Genomic DNA, 13,517 nt, shown 5'->3' on the forward strand with positions numbered 1-13,517 from the left:
TGAGAGGGAAAGGCATTCCTCTCCCATACATCTTTGTACATATCTGCTTACAAATCACTCACTGGTATTTCCTCAACACACACATGCTTCGGGGTCTGCACTTTTCCTTCCTCCAGCCACAGATGTCCTTAAACAATTACCTGCAATTTATCCATCCAGAACTTTCATTAGTCTAAAGATAAGTCATGCACCCACAAGTTACAGCAAATCCTTCCCCTTACATACTACAAGTTTACCATAACACTCTTGCACATGCTGAGTTTCTGATTTTCAAGCCAAAGCTTATTTCCATTTTTTCAATCAGGGTTATTTCTATGCCAGTTTTTACCTTTCAGCTCACAGCTAGCCTTCCTGTCCTGGCTGCAAGGTTGTGAGTTTGCTTTATTAAGAAAATAAAGGGATGAGCATTTTGCTGCCTCCATATTTCCTATGGTCCAAAACAGCTCAACAATAAAAAATATATATATTGCAGCCACTTGACAGAGAAGAAGCAGGAGGAGGCTGTATGTTTCATTCAAGCTCTCTGAATGAAAACAAATGAAGAATGAAAACATATAGCCTGAATAGTGGCTGGAATAAATATAGCTGTCAGTTTTCCAAGGTTAATTCACCCAGCCATTTTATCAAATACTAAGTATTTCTAAATGTGGGTTGAGTTATGAACAATGCAACAAAAATTTGCTAAAACTGCAAATCATGTTTATGACGTTAGTATAGTTTTGTTTAAATGAATTAATTTGTCTATTCTGGGCTACATTTTTCTTTATAATGTAGACTTTTGCTGAAGTCAAACAAATTTTATACACATTGAACTAATGACAAATTTTTCCAAGATACATTGAATGTATGATGAATTTTAGAAGGTTTTGATGATTATGTTAAGATTATTACAGGTTTACCTTCACTAGTCTGGCACTCTCTAGTCTAGCAACATCCATAGTTCAGCATGATTATAGTTAGCTGGATGACCACTTATCATTGGTGTGGCCAAGTTTGCCTTGGTGCTGTAAGTTTGTTTATAGCCACCGGTCCTGGCTCTCAGTGTTCTGTGCTGTTATTTAGCTGCAATTTACCCCTAAATGTCTTCTAAGAGCCCAGGAAGCAATGGAAGTGTTGGAAACGTGCTCAATATATGCACAATATTGATCTCACATGTTCTAGCAAATTCTCTCATTCAGTCAGTTCCCGAGGGTGCTGGACTACAGAGATTCAACCCATACTAATGAGCTGATAATTCACTTACTAACAAGATTATCTTCTCAACTGACATACCTTTTGCTACAATTCATCAGGAACAGCATTCTTCACACTCAAACTCCACCAGCAATTTAGGTCCGTGCTGAAGGCCAGTATTGTGTAACCAATCATACCATTATTTCATGATCATAATGTGGTAACAACCAAAAGCAACACCCAGATTAGGCCCTGTTGTGTTAAATACTGAAATACACATGGTAAATGACAGTCCCTTCTCCTCAAACAGATAACGTTCTTAAAACCACATGAACACATGCACACTACTGATGACCCATGCCATAGCTTCAATTTGTCAAGTACTACAGCTGACAAGTCAAGTCAAGTCTTGTCCATCATAACAGAATTAGCACAGGTCTTTCCCCCTCTTGAGAAAGATGATAAATATAAAGTAGTACTTAATCTTTACAAAGAAAAGTTACATACGATTAAGGGCGCAAGCACTTTTAACATTACAGCAACACTGTGTACCACGTGCAGATTTATCTTCACTTTGAGAGGAAAGCACATTCACAATTCTGAAGACTGACGTTACCATGGCAATACTCTGTCATTCTGAATATTTATATAATGTCTAACATGTTCACTGTGCAGCAGCCATCTTCCAGACCCAGTGTTATGTTACCTTTCCTTCTGTTGGACAGATCAGTTTAAACTAAGAGCATGGTTTACTTAATTCTGTAAACCATGGTTAACTTAATTCTGAAAGTTGTACCACCTGCCCCCTCTGTTGATCTCTCACATACACACCCTCCCGCTTCCCACAAAATGCATGGTTTTTTGTGCTGGTCTGAAGGATAGAACCTCTAGAGGACAGCTGGATAACTTGTAAATGTACAGGGGATAGTTTGTGTATTGTACTCTAAATCCAAATTTGTAGCATTAATACAATACTGTAATTCAAAGTAGCTCTGGAATTCAGTTTATGATTTTGGGGTAACATGCTCCCTTCCCTTTAGTGTGATTTTAGTGCACATAAATTTAAAAAACCATGAGATCTAGCCACATAAGATCACAGGAAACCTATGAAAGATTTCCTTTGTTAGATAAGCAGAATTGGCAACACATTGAGTAAAAATGTTTTACATTCACAAAAAAGAATGTTCACAAATGAATCTAATTTGGTACATTATCTACAATAACAAAGTGTGCCTGCTGTTAATATTATTAAAATATATAAATGACATCATACTGCACAGAAATTGAGATTAGTGTCCTATTACGATGTGTCAAGAAGTCTCAGAAATCATAAGTGTAGCATTCTAACACACACACACAACCCCACTCTAGCTCAGACACATGAGCCTACTTCCACTGAAGTCCACAGAACTTGCACGTGTGGCTCGCAGCAGAGACAAGCCCCTTATGTGTATCATAATGTATATTTTAATGGCATAACTTGGAATAGCTTTAAACACTACATGAGAGCGCTGTTAGCCTAACCTGTAGTGTGATACTAACTGTTACCAACAGCTGTTCCATATACCTGTTACCTACCAGCTCTGTGCTCTTGAGGAACCCAGACCTCTCCCCAGCCTTATAGAGAACAACTTTAGATTACTCCCTTGAAACATCCACTGACCCATAAACAAAGCGAATGTTGCTTCTTGAACCATTACTTTTCCCCTACAAAAGCCACCTGTTCAGGCTCAAGTGAAGTCTTCGGATGCCTGGATCTAAACTCAACATAAGTTCCATTGGGACTTTACCTTCTCACTGATAGTGCTCGGGACCTATCTCTGCGGGTCCCCAATACTCCCCAGTAATCACCACCATCTGGGAATCCCAATTACTTCAAGCTTCATAGAGGGGTGAGCTCTCTCTCTCTCTCTGCTCCACCTCCCACCCCCAGTACAGCCCCCCTGCCTTATGTGATGAATTCTATTTTGCTAGCCCTAACATTTGTAATCACATTTAAGTTAGATTTAATATTGTAACTGTTGTGTTTGGCTCCCCTCATGTGTATTATCGAGATATAATTAACTTTCAGGGTTAAGTTTTCAGCTTCTCTTCTCTCTTCTACCTCCCCTCCTTGGGAATGCTGTTTTGACTTCCCCATTCACTTTGCAACAAGCTAGAGACCCTTGTAGAAGAACAGTAGTGGTGTGAAATTGGGGATAAGGAGACGCTGAATCTGGAGGCATATGAGGGTGGTGGTTAAAGTGGTTTTTAAACCCAGTCCATCGGAATCCAAAGGTACCTGAGAATCACAGCATGGCACTGCTGTGCAACCCAGCCTGTGAGTCTAGGGACATGTAAAGGGTCAGCTTGTGAGTGATGATTAAGCGGTCCTCTCAGACGCCTGGCAGGGGGAGTGAGTACACGTGCGCTTATGGGATTCTAGGGCTGTGCCTACACAACGAGATAAAAATCAAATTTGTTAATATTACCTTTGTAATTCTGGAATTTATAAATTTGATCTTGACTATCCTCACCTCCCCACATACTCCTCAAAAAGACAACTTATTGCTGCAACACTCAACTGGCAAACATTGACTGTTCCAGTAGTGCATTGTGGGAACCTATCCCACAGTTCTCTCATCCTCATAGCATTCTGGGTGTACTCGCTGGTCTTGGACATCATCTTCCCACACTGCATTTTCATCATTCCCCTCCCATAGTAAGCAAACATCCATTTTCCCCATCGGAAGGGAGGAAAAAGTAGGGCATGGGCAGAGCTGGCAAAGTTAACAGAAATCTCTTTTCTGTAACTTCTGTATCAAGGATTTTATAAATATCAGGAAGCGCATGTCTTCTCAACTGGCCATCCACTGACTGTCCACCCACCCGTGATGGCATCTGATCCCCGAAAACACAGGGACACCGAAAAGCTTGAAAGAGTTGCTGAGGGGAGCGTATTTGGCTTCTCATTTCATTTTGCATCTTCTGTGCAGTCTGTGCTCTCAACTGGCCATCCACTGACTGCCCCCACTCCCATGATTGCATCCAGCCAGTTGAAATAGTGCCCTTGGATATCTTAGCTTCTGAGGAAGACTTCCCCCTAGCAAAAGCAAGCCCCCAAGCATCCTAGCTGGTGGGGGAGATTTCCCTCTGGTGGCTGCAAACCCCTGAAAACCTTTCCTGCTCTTGGAGTCCTAACTGCGCGCAAGCCAGGACATGGTGCTGCCTGTCAACACGGTCAACATTGAACGGCAGACAGGTCCTTTTATTGGGTCAGGGGCTACCCATGTGACATGGCTGAGCATGTGAAAGGCCTCAACTGTGTGGTGTCTGTGTGGGAAGAAGGTGGGGCGGTGGGGCACACACAAATGTAAACTGCTGAGAAGAAATTTCTCGGCCTCTTATGCAAGCACGACCTCCACAACAGCCTTACTGCCACGGGGTGCAGCAGGGCAGTGGCTGGTGCCAGGCAACGCAGAAAAAAAAATACTAAGTTTAGAGACAGACCATGAACTCCGTGCAGGGGCTATTTGTAATGGGTAGATGTGCTCACAGCGCTAACAGCAAAGACAGACAGACAGACTTTTCTCAGGCTCTCATGCAAACATGGTCCCACAGCCAGATGCTTCTTGGTCCACTTTGAAATTCAGACTCTTCCTGTTACCTATTTCTTGCTCAGCAGCCAGAACGGAGCACTAAGGGCATTGCGGGGTACATACGGGACACCTCTGGAAGCTAATAAATTTGATTTTAAGACATGGTGCTTCCACACTGGCCTTTAAACTGAACTTTTTGAATTCGAGCTTGACGCTACACCCAGCAGGTACCAATGATATTGTGATATCAATACTAGTATTCCCTAAATTGAGCAAATGGTATTTACAGTGAAGAAAGTCATGTGGTAATGTCGAGCCAACTGCCTTAAATTTGAATTTTTCCTCATAGTGTAGATGCAGCCTAGGGTGGGAAGAGCCCAGTCCTGGGGAACCTGGTTCCTACAGGACAGTTCAAATGGGAAGGAATTGGCGGGCGCGGGAAGTAGAGCTCATCCTGAAAAGCCAAGTAACACAAGCAGCACATTGATAAAATCACCACCACACCCCCGCCCAAAGGAGTCACCCTTATGAATTACCATCCCAAAGTATCAGGCAAGTCTGGCAACAATTACAGTTATGTTCACAGATTGGTACCCTGTTGTGCTAGGTTTTTACTCAAATACCAAAGCATTCACAGTAACTCTCACAAAGAGAGCTTACAAGCTCTAGGAAAATAAACTGCAATGACTACCCCTGAAAATACACAGTAATACCCCAATCACAGATGTTTATACTCAGCCCCAATCCTGTGTTTATCTTTCCTACAAAATGTTGCAAATCCTGGCAACAGAAAGCATCTATCAGCTGAGACTCATTCTGGAATCCTATCACATAAAATATCCTCTCAACCTACCACTTAGGCTCGCTACTTTACAAGTGACCTTTTACGTTGCAGTATTAGGACAGTAACAAGTTCTATTCTCCATAGTGTATCATCAATAAAAGGGGTTATGTTTCTTTTACTTTGGCTGAGATTTCTCAAAAATCAAATCCTTAATGCAGATTTCTAAATCCACACTTAGGTCTCTAAATAAGTGGGTTGGTGGGAACAGTTGGGCAGTTCAGCACTTTTCAAAGTCAAATCTAAATCAAGACCCAGGAGACTGGAACAAAAAGTCACTCTCTCGCTATTAAAATTTTGGTGCTTGGTTCTCCTGTATGAAACCTATAGACAAGTCACCCCTGGCTAAAGAACCCAGTCTCAACACTCCTCCACCTTTCAAACAAGTCCAGCTACATTTAGATCATCTTTCTTGAACATAGTATTGCTGCTCACTGCTCGATCACTTACTTTTATATGTTCGTGAAGCTGGGCCTCATGCTGACGGGAGAGTTGCTCGTGCTGCCTCTGAAACTCGGCTATAAGGATTTGTCTCTGGATTTGTTGTTTTTGTTTGAGAGCCAAGAGTTCCTGCTGGAGCTGTTGTTCTCGGAGTGTGGGTTCTGTCACTGGCATGGAAAACTGGTGATCCAGGCGGAGATCCATGGGGACTGAAGCTGGTGCAACTTGCAAAGGCAGTGCTGTGTTCACATCAACTGCAAAATGAAAAACAAACAAAAAAAAGTGATCAGCTTATTCCCCATTCAACTGTGAATCTAGCTTTGGATTTTAGAAGACTTTCCAGGAATGTGAATCAAGACCCCACATCTCTAATATTTCATGTTGTAAAAGGCCACAACCTTGGTTTGTCTACTTCTTTACTGATTATAAGATAACTTCTTTTAAAAGCAATTATGTGCCCTCTCTCTTTCTGAGGCACAAAAAGAACTATTTTCCAAAAATCAGTAGACCAAGGAATATGATGTGTGGTATTTTCAACAAACTGCACACGAGCTCTCTCGATCTCACTGCAACTCTCCACCAGCAAAGTGTCCCAGATAAACTGGGTTACTAATGCTTTTAGCTAACAGCATGCTAGTGGGTGAGACACTGGGCGAGACACTGGGCTCTAGAAAAAATATACTAAAATAGAAGTATACCCCTCAACTGGTGTATACAGTGTAGTCCTGCGGGTCAGTCCCTGCAGATTAGAGAAACATGGTAGCTGAGGATAATCTTTCATTGGGACAACTTCTGTTGGCATGAAACACACAGAGCTCTTCTTCATGTCTGGGAATGAAGGTACTCGAAACATTCGCAGAAAAATGGAAGGTGGAACTGATCGTTTAATGTAGGAAGTGAGCAGCAATGCTGGGAGACCCAATTATCTCAACCCCGAAGAAAAGTTCAGTGTGGTTGGAAAGCTTGGCTTATACACCAACAGAACTGGTTAAAAAAAAATTACCTTGTTCACCTTGCCTCTCTGCACCTCCTATCTGTACAGAGAAGTCCATTACAACAAGTAGTGGTAAAGACAGTAAGAACACGACATGAGCTACAGACAGATCTTTGATTTGACACTGCAGCACTTCCAGCTGGGGGGAGCAGAAACAGAGTCTTAACTTCCAAATTCAGCCAAAAGCTAGCTAGTCAAGGAGACAATGCAGGCATCCCCTAACCTGGAAGGCTCATTAACATGAGCGCTGAAGTAACCAAGGACAACTAAATGTCTTAGCCAGTCCCACTACAGATAGGATTTGAACTTGTTTAAACACAACCAGAAGAGAGGAGCAATCTGCGTACGAAAGAGCTGCCAACTTTCCAATTGCACAAAACCCAGGCACCCTTCCCCTGCCACAGGGCCCACTCTGCCCACCTCCTCTCCAAGCTCCCTCCCCTGCTCGTTTCATCCCTCCCACCCGCTGCCATTTGCTCCTTTTGATTGGACTGCGGCAGAGTGGGCCTGGGCTGAGCAGGGCATGAAACTGTGGGGCTCAAAGGAAGAAAATGTTACCGAAAACCAAATAGACTTTAGCCTTTTTATTTATTTTTATTATTAAAACATAGTCAATTATGAGTTTATAGGGATGAAGGGAACTGCGCCCCCATGGACTTCCCCTGGAAAGCAATACTAAAAATTTAAACAGACAAATTTTAACAATCCCTTTTAAGAAATCCCTAATAATTCACTTGATAAAAACGCTTTCTGAGATATGCAAGTACATTTTCCGTTTATCTAAATAAAACCCTTAATTGAGTCAAGGACCAGAGCAATGCTGGGTAAATCTGCTAATACTAAACATTACAGATCTTTATATTTGCTGTGTTTTTAATTTCATTCTCCCTAATAAACCTCAGCAACTCGTTTAATATGCTAATATTTATAAGAGAACCCATATTTGTTTTTTTAAATGTAAAAGTTTGTAAACTTAACCTTACAAAAATCCTTGACCCTCTTAAGAACTATTTATGTTTATCGACATTTAGAACATGCAACACCTCAGAAAACACTTCTCCTAACAAAATGTTTGTCAAATTAGCCAAGTATAAATGTGGTCACTCGGTAAACTTTCGATAATATTTCTGCTAAAACCAGAAATATTTTATGGCAATCATTTTTTTTTTTTTTTTAAATCAGGTACATGGTCGTTTCCAATAAGCCAATTTTACCATTTTTAGCGGTTCATGAGAAGTTTGCTATACACACGATGGGGGAAATCTACAGAGGGGTGGGGGCACAGTCTCTGCTCCACAGCTGGCCACTGCTGCATGACATGGGTACACAGCCCCAGCAGGGACACAGGGCCCTGGGAAGCCCTGAGAGTAGCAAATGGCTCCTACTACAATCCCCAGAAGAAGCCACAGGGCAAGGGCTGCAGGGTCCTGGTTCCAGCCCCAGTAGCAGAGCAGGGAAGCACATTCCCACCTCCAGCCCTAGCTTCAGCCAAAGCAAGTCAGAGTTGCAAGTAAAGACATGGAATCCATGACTGCTGGGACCTTGGTGATTAAATGGTAGCCTTAATAATGTTCAATAAAGCAACAGCAACTACCATCTTAAATGAAAATTTTCCATTTCATGTAGGATGAAACTGATATTCTTTTGTAGGACTGGCTGCTTAACTATGGATTTTTACAGCAATCACTTCCCTGTGTAAGTCAGGCATGACCGTGGAACAAGCTAACTTTGATGTAAAGCCATGTATCCTTAAAGGTCACCTGCAAATATCTACACAATACAAATACTAAGTTAGGGCTTTATTTGGAATGCCCCACCAAGCAATGGTAAAGACAGTATTCTGTCCACAAATGATCTTTTAAAACATGTACTTCCAATCGCTCCGCACTGGTCTAGTGACATGTGGAGTGATGGATTTCCAGCTCATGTTCCGAAACTGTATTAGGCCTCAATGTAACAAACACCCAGGAAATTTCACAAATACCCTGCTTCATCAAATAGGGGAGTTCCTACTGGGCTTCCACAGGATTAGCATTGTTCAATATTTTTAATCGATGATTTGGAAGTAAATATAAAATGACTTCTGAATCAAAATATTGAAGGAAAGGCAAATAAGAAGGCTAAGACAGTCATCCATGTGATCTGAATTGCTTGGTGAGTTACACCCCTTCACACAAAATACATTTGAATACAGCCCAAGTGCAAGGTCAGACAGCTAGAACAAAGAATCCAGGCCATATCTCCAGAATAGGGAAATTTGTTCTGTGAAACTAACTCAGAAAAGGTTGGAGAAACCATAATGGACAAACAATGCAAAACTGTGGCAAAATGTGCTAACACAATCCTCAGATGTATGAAGACAAGATCAGGAATAGAAAAGTGATTTGAACTCTGTTTTATGGCATCGGTGAGGCTTATACCAGAATGCTGTACTCACTGCTAGTGTTCACATTTAAAAAGAATGGTAAAAAACTAGAGCTGGTGCAGAAAAGAAGTCAAACACAACTGGAGGGCAGTCTACTGTGGGACATTTAGGACTTGTCTGCAAGGGGTGATAATATGTTTGGAAGAGTGTATGTGTGTGGGTGTGATTAGCCACTGAAACTAAAACCTAGGGAACTGGCAGCCTCTTCCATTTGTGTGTCTTTAGATCAGAAGTGGATACTTTTCTGGAATAAATGTTATAGTAAATACAAACTGAGCTCATTACAGGAATAAATGGTTGAAATTCTATGGCCTCTGTAATAAAGGACAGCAGAGAGCAGATGACTTAATGATCCCTTCTGTCCTCAGACAAAAGGCCTATAGGCTGTCTTGGAGCCTCGTTCTGTCAGTCCACCCACAAGTAAGTTCTCTAGGACTGAGTCCCCATACATGTGAGAAAGGGAACTGGAGCTAACCTTGAAGCCTGGTTCTGGACCTTCTACTGCATTATGATTTTGCATATAATCAGGTAGTTTGGAGGAAAAATATTACCCTGGTTAAGCTTTGAGAAGGTTTCTAATCTTAGTCCAATTAAAAAAATGTAGTTATGCAAACATGCAAGCTGGCATCATTAAAGTTGCATGGACAGCCTTCAATTTGGCATTTCTGGATTTGCAAAAGCTCTGCAGACAGTTCTAAAATGCTACCCTCTGCATGAGGTGCTGCTTTCAGTGAGGTGCCTTTCAAGGAATCAATAAAACCACATCCCCCAGGAAGACAATTGCTTCTACGAATTTTTAGTTTTGTATTTAGAGACTCCTGTGCACAGAAGAGCTGCATGGAAAAAGATTAACAAATGACAACTAAAGAAGAACATGGGGGCAAGGGTGTGAAGCTGTATCTTAGGCCAAGGTTCTCCATTGCCAGAACTTCACGCATTTTTCAAAAGCAAGGCTTGGTCTAGGAAAAGGGGGCCTTCAACTTCCCTTTCAGAAACAGCACACACTGCCGGGGGGCAGACTTTTTTTTTTTTTTTGGGGGGGGGGGGGGTGTTCACAAGTCAGAACCATTAAAACAAAATAAATTATGGTATAGAGAACTAAGCCTAGACATATGGATAGGCCTTGAACAAAACCCTAGCATTAATAACTGGGAACAAAGGTATGCTGGATTTTTTTTTTATTTTTTTTTTTTTAAAACAAAGTTCTAAATTTGCCTAAACTCAACCTGAGATATGAGCAAGTCAAAAGCGGGTTCAATTAAGTTGATATCCAAAACTATACACAAATATGGGACTCCCTCCTCCCCATAGTTACTAGATAGTTTTTCCTCCTGAGATAGAACAAGGTTGTCTCACAATAAGATTCCTAGAGTACATATTTTTGAGAGACTGCCAGAAGTCTCAGCATGCTCATGCAGATTAATGAAAATATCTACAGAAAAAGATATAATTTTTGTTTTCTACTGTTAACAGCTAGATCATGCACAACTCTCCTTCAGAAACATGCAATGTAGTTATGAAGAAGCCAATTTACTATAAGTTTTAATAGACAAAGCTTCTGTTCCAAGATGATTATTAAATGTAAGCAGTATGAAATCTGCATGATAATTATACCTGAAAAAGGTTGAAATAGATTTTTCAAAAATTTGTTTTTTCATCAGTAGGTATTACATAGGAGGATAATTCACAGATGGTTAAAGTCTGATCTCTGATATGTGGGGGGTAAATCTGGAGAATCTCTATTAGCCTTGTATCAGTGAGAGTCTGAATTTAGCCACAAATTAGAGCATTGAATTAAATCCAGCTTCAGCCCATTATGAGACACAGGAAATTTGAATCAAATATAGCCTATGATGATCAAAACAAACCGCAAACATACAGTTAATAGTTGAGTAGCTGGCTGTCCAGGGGTCCCATTCTCTGAAAACTTCTGAGAGGGAAATAACCAATACGAACAATACTATGCACAATTTTGCTAGTTCTCCCAATTTTATTGCAAATCTTGCTATGTTTGTTTTTTTTCTTAAAGCTCCAGCTTGGAATTCTTAGCGAGAAACCCACTGTTCTTTTAAAGCAAGCTTCCAGCCCTTACTGTTGCAGGGAAGAACTTGAAATTGTGAATGCTAGAGAATCAAAAACCAAAGGAAAAAAAAAAAATCAAAAGAACTCCCAACTTTGTTTGCTGTAAATTTCATCCTTTTTTAAGCCCAGCGTATGACTCTTTCTGTGCCTGCCTCAAGATACCTGAAATTATGGAGATAACATTACTACATACATCTTTGTGGAAACACTAAATATAGATAAGAATATCTAAAATGCAGGTGGAGGTTGTTTAGCTCTGAAAATTAGTCTGGGTAATCTGCATACTTCCACTTAGGAACAGTTATATCCAAATTCAGTTCTAAATATGCACTGAAAATTATTTCACACACTAATTCATGACCCAAGTATCAGAGCCATTAAATTTTAAATAAATGGTACTACAGGCAAAAGAAATGAATACTTCAGCTGTTTTCCATTAGACCAATGGAGTAGCTAAAGCTTTGCATTACTCAACCACGGGAGTATTTAGAAAGGGAGTACTGAGCAATTCAGAGAGATTTTCAGCTCTAAATTATTATTAATTTTCTCTGCAAAAACAATCATGTTAAAAACCCAGTAGTTTAATATTCCTCAGAAAACTCAAACTCACATTTGAATAGTGAGTTGAGATACAACGGAGCAACAAATCCCCCAAAAACGTTTCAAATCCTAGCACAGTGAGCCAGCTGTAAAAATCATAACCACCCTTCTCATTCATTGTATTCAATGAGTAGTGCGTCAAACATGACTCGTACTATTTCCGTCTCAGAAAAGAACTTGAAATTCCATGAGTTCCCAATAGAAGCACTGAATGCTTCTGACCTACAGAGCCCTCCTGAAAACAATAAAACCTTTTCTACTTAATGAACGCATCATCAAAACAAAAAAGCCTTATTCATGAATATTTTATGGTTGACTAGAAAACTGCTTTACAGGGTCTGCCTTGAGAATGTATTAATACAATCAGATTAATGACGTTAGCAAAAGCACAAAGGCTATATTCAGCATTTTAATGAGAAAAACCAAGCCCATGAATTAGAAGACAGGATCTCATTTATGAATAAACTATCCTATGTTCCCCACATCTTCTCTTTCACCGTAGAAAAATAACGAGTACAAGGAGGACACGCTGCATTTATTTTTCACTAAATATTCGGGGATTCTGTTCAGACTCTCCACTTACCATGACTTTCATAACATGCTAAAACACACTGTGCTATTCTTCTTGCCCAAAATAATGAGGACATTTATAGATTTCCAAGAAAATCCATGTTGTAAATTAGCTAAGATCGAAAGCATCCCAGTCCTTACTGATGGAACCATTAAGAGTCTGGCACTTAGTTAAAATGCTACATCTGATAAATTTGGAAATTCATAGCTTGCCCAAAACATGAATAATGGGAGTCACTTGTTGGTTAAAAATTGACATAATGAACTATTCGCTCTAAACATTTAAATTTTTCAGACAGTGGCCGTGTCTACACTAGCCCCAAACTTGGAAATGGCCATGCAAATGGGCATTTCAAAGTTTACTAATGAAGCGTTGAAAGAGATATTCAGCGCTTCATTAGCATGTGGGCGGCCACGGCACTTCGAAATGGACACGCCTCGCCGCCGCACGGCTCGTCCCGACAGGGCTCCTTTTCGAAAGGACCCCGCCTACTTCGAAGTCACCTTATTCCCATCTGCTCATAGGAATAAGGGGACTTCGGGGTCCTTTCGAAAAGGAGCCCCGTCGGGACGAGCCGTGCGTCAGCGAGGCATGTCCATTTCGAAGTGCCGCGGCCGCCCGCATGCTAATGAAGCGCTGAATAATATCTATTTCAGCGCTTCATTAGTAAACTTTGAAATGGCCATTTGCATGGCCATTTCAAAGTTTGGGGCTAGTGTAGACACAGCCAGTGCCTTTCCCATGTATTTTTCCTGGAAGACAGCGTTTGATATTATTTCATAGTAAGTCTCTATATAGTACCCCAATGCTAC

The 13,517-nt window shown here is 40.8% G+C and overlaps 1 protein-coding gene across 9 annotated transcripts in view; it reads right to left on the minus strand.

The window, feature by feature from the left end:
* HDAC4 (histone deacetylase 4) overlaps nucleotides 1–13,517 on the minus strand; it is a 325,988-nt gene that overhangs the window by 154,313 nt on the left and 158,158 nt on the right. For all 9 annotated transcript variants that reach the window (XM_075000715.1, XM_075000713.1, XM_075000714.1 and 6 more), the window contains exon 4: nucleotides 6,043–6,287. In XM_075000715.1, coding sequence (XP_074856816.1) covers nucleotides 6,043–6,287 — 245 coding nt within the window. The remainder of the gene's footprint in view (nucleotides 1–6,042; nucleotides 6,288–13,517) is intronic.

This window comes from Carettochelys insculpta, chromosome 8 (assembly GCF_033958435.1).
Source record: "Carettochelys insculpta isolate YL-2023 chromosome 8, ASM3395843v1, whole genome shotgun sequence".
Lineage (NCBI taxonomy): Eukaryota > Metazoa > Chordata > Testudines > Carettochelyidae > Carettochelys > Carettochelys insculpta.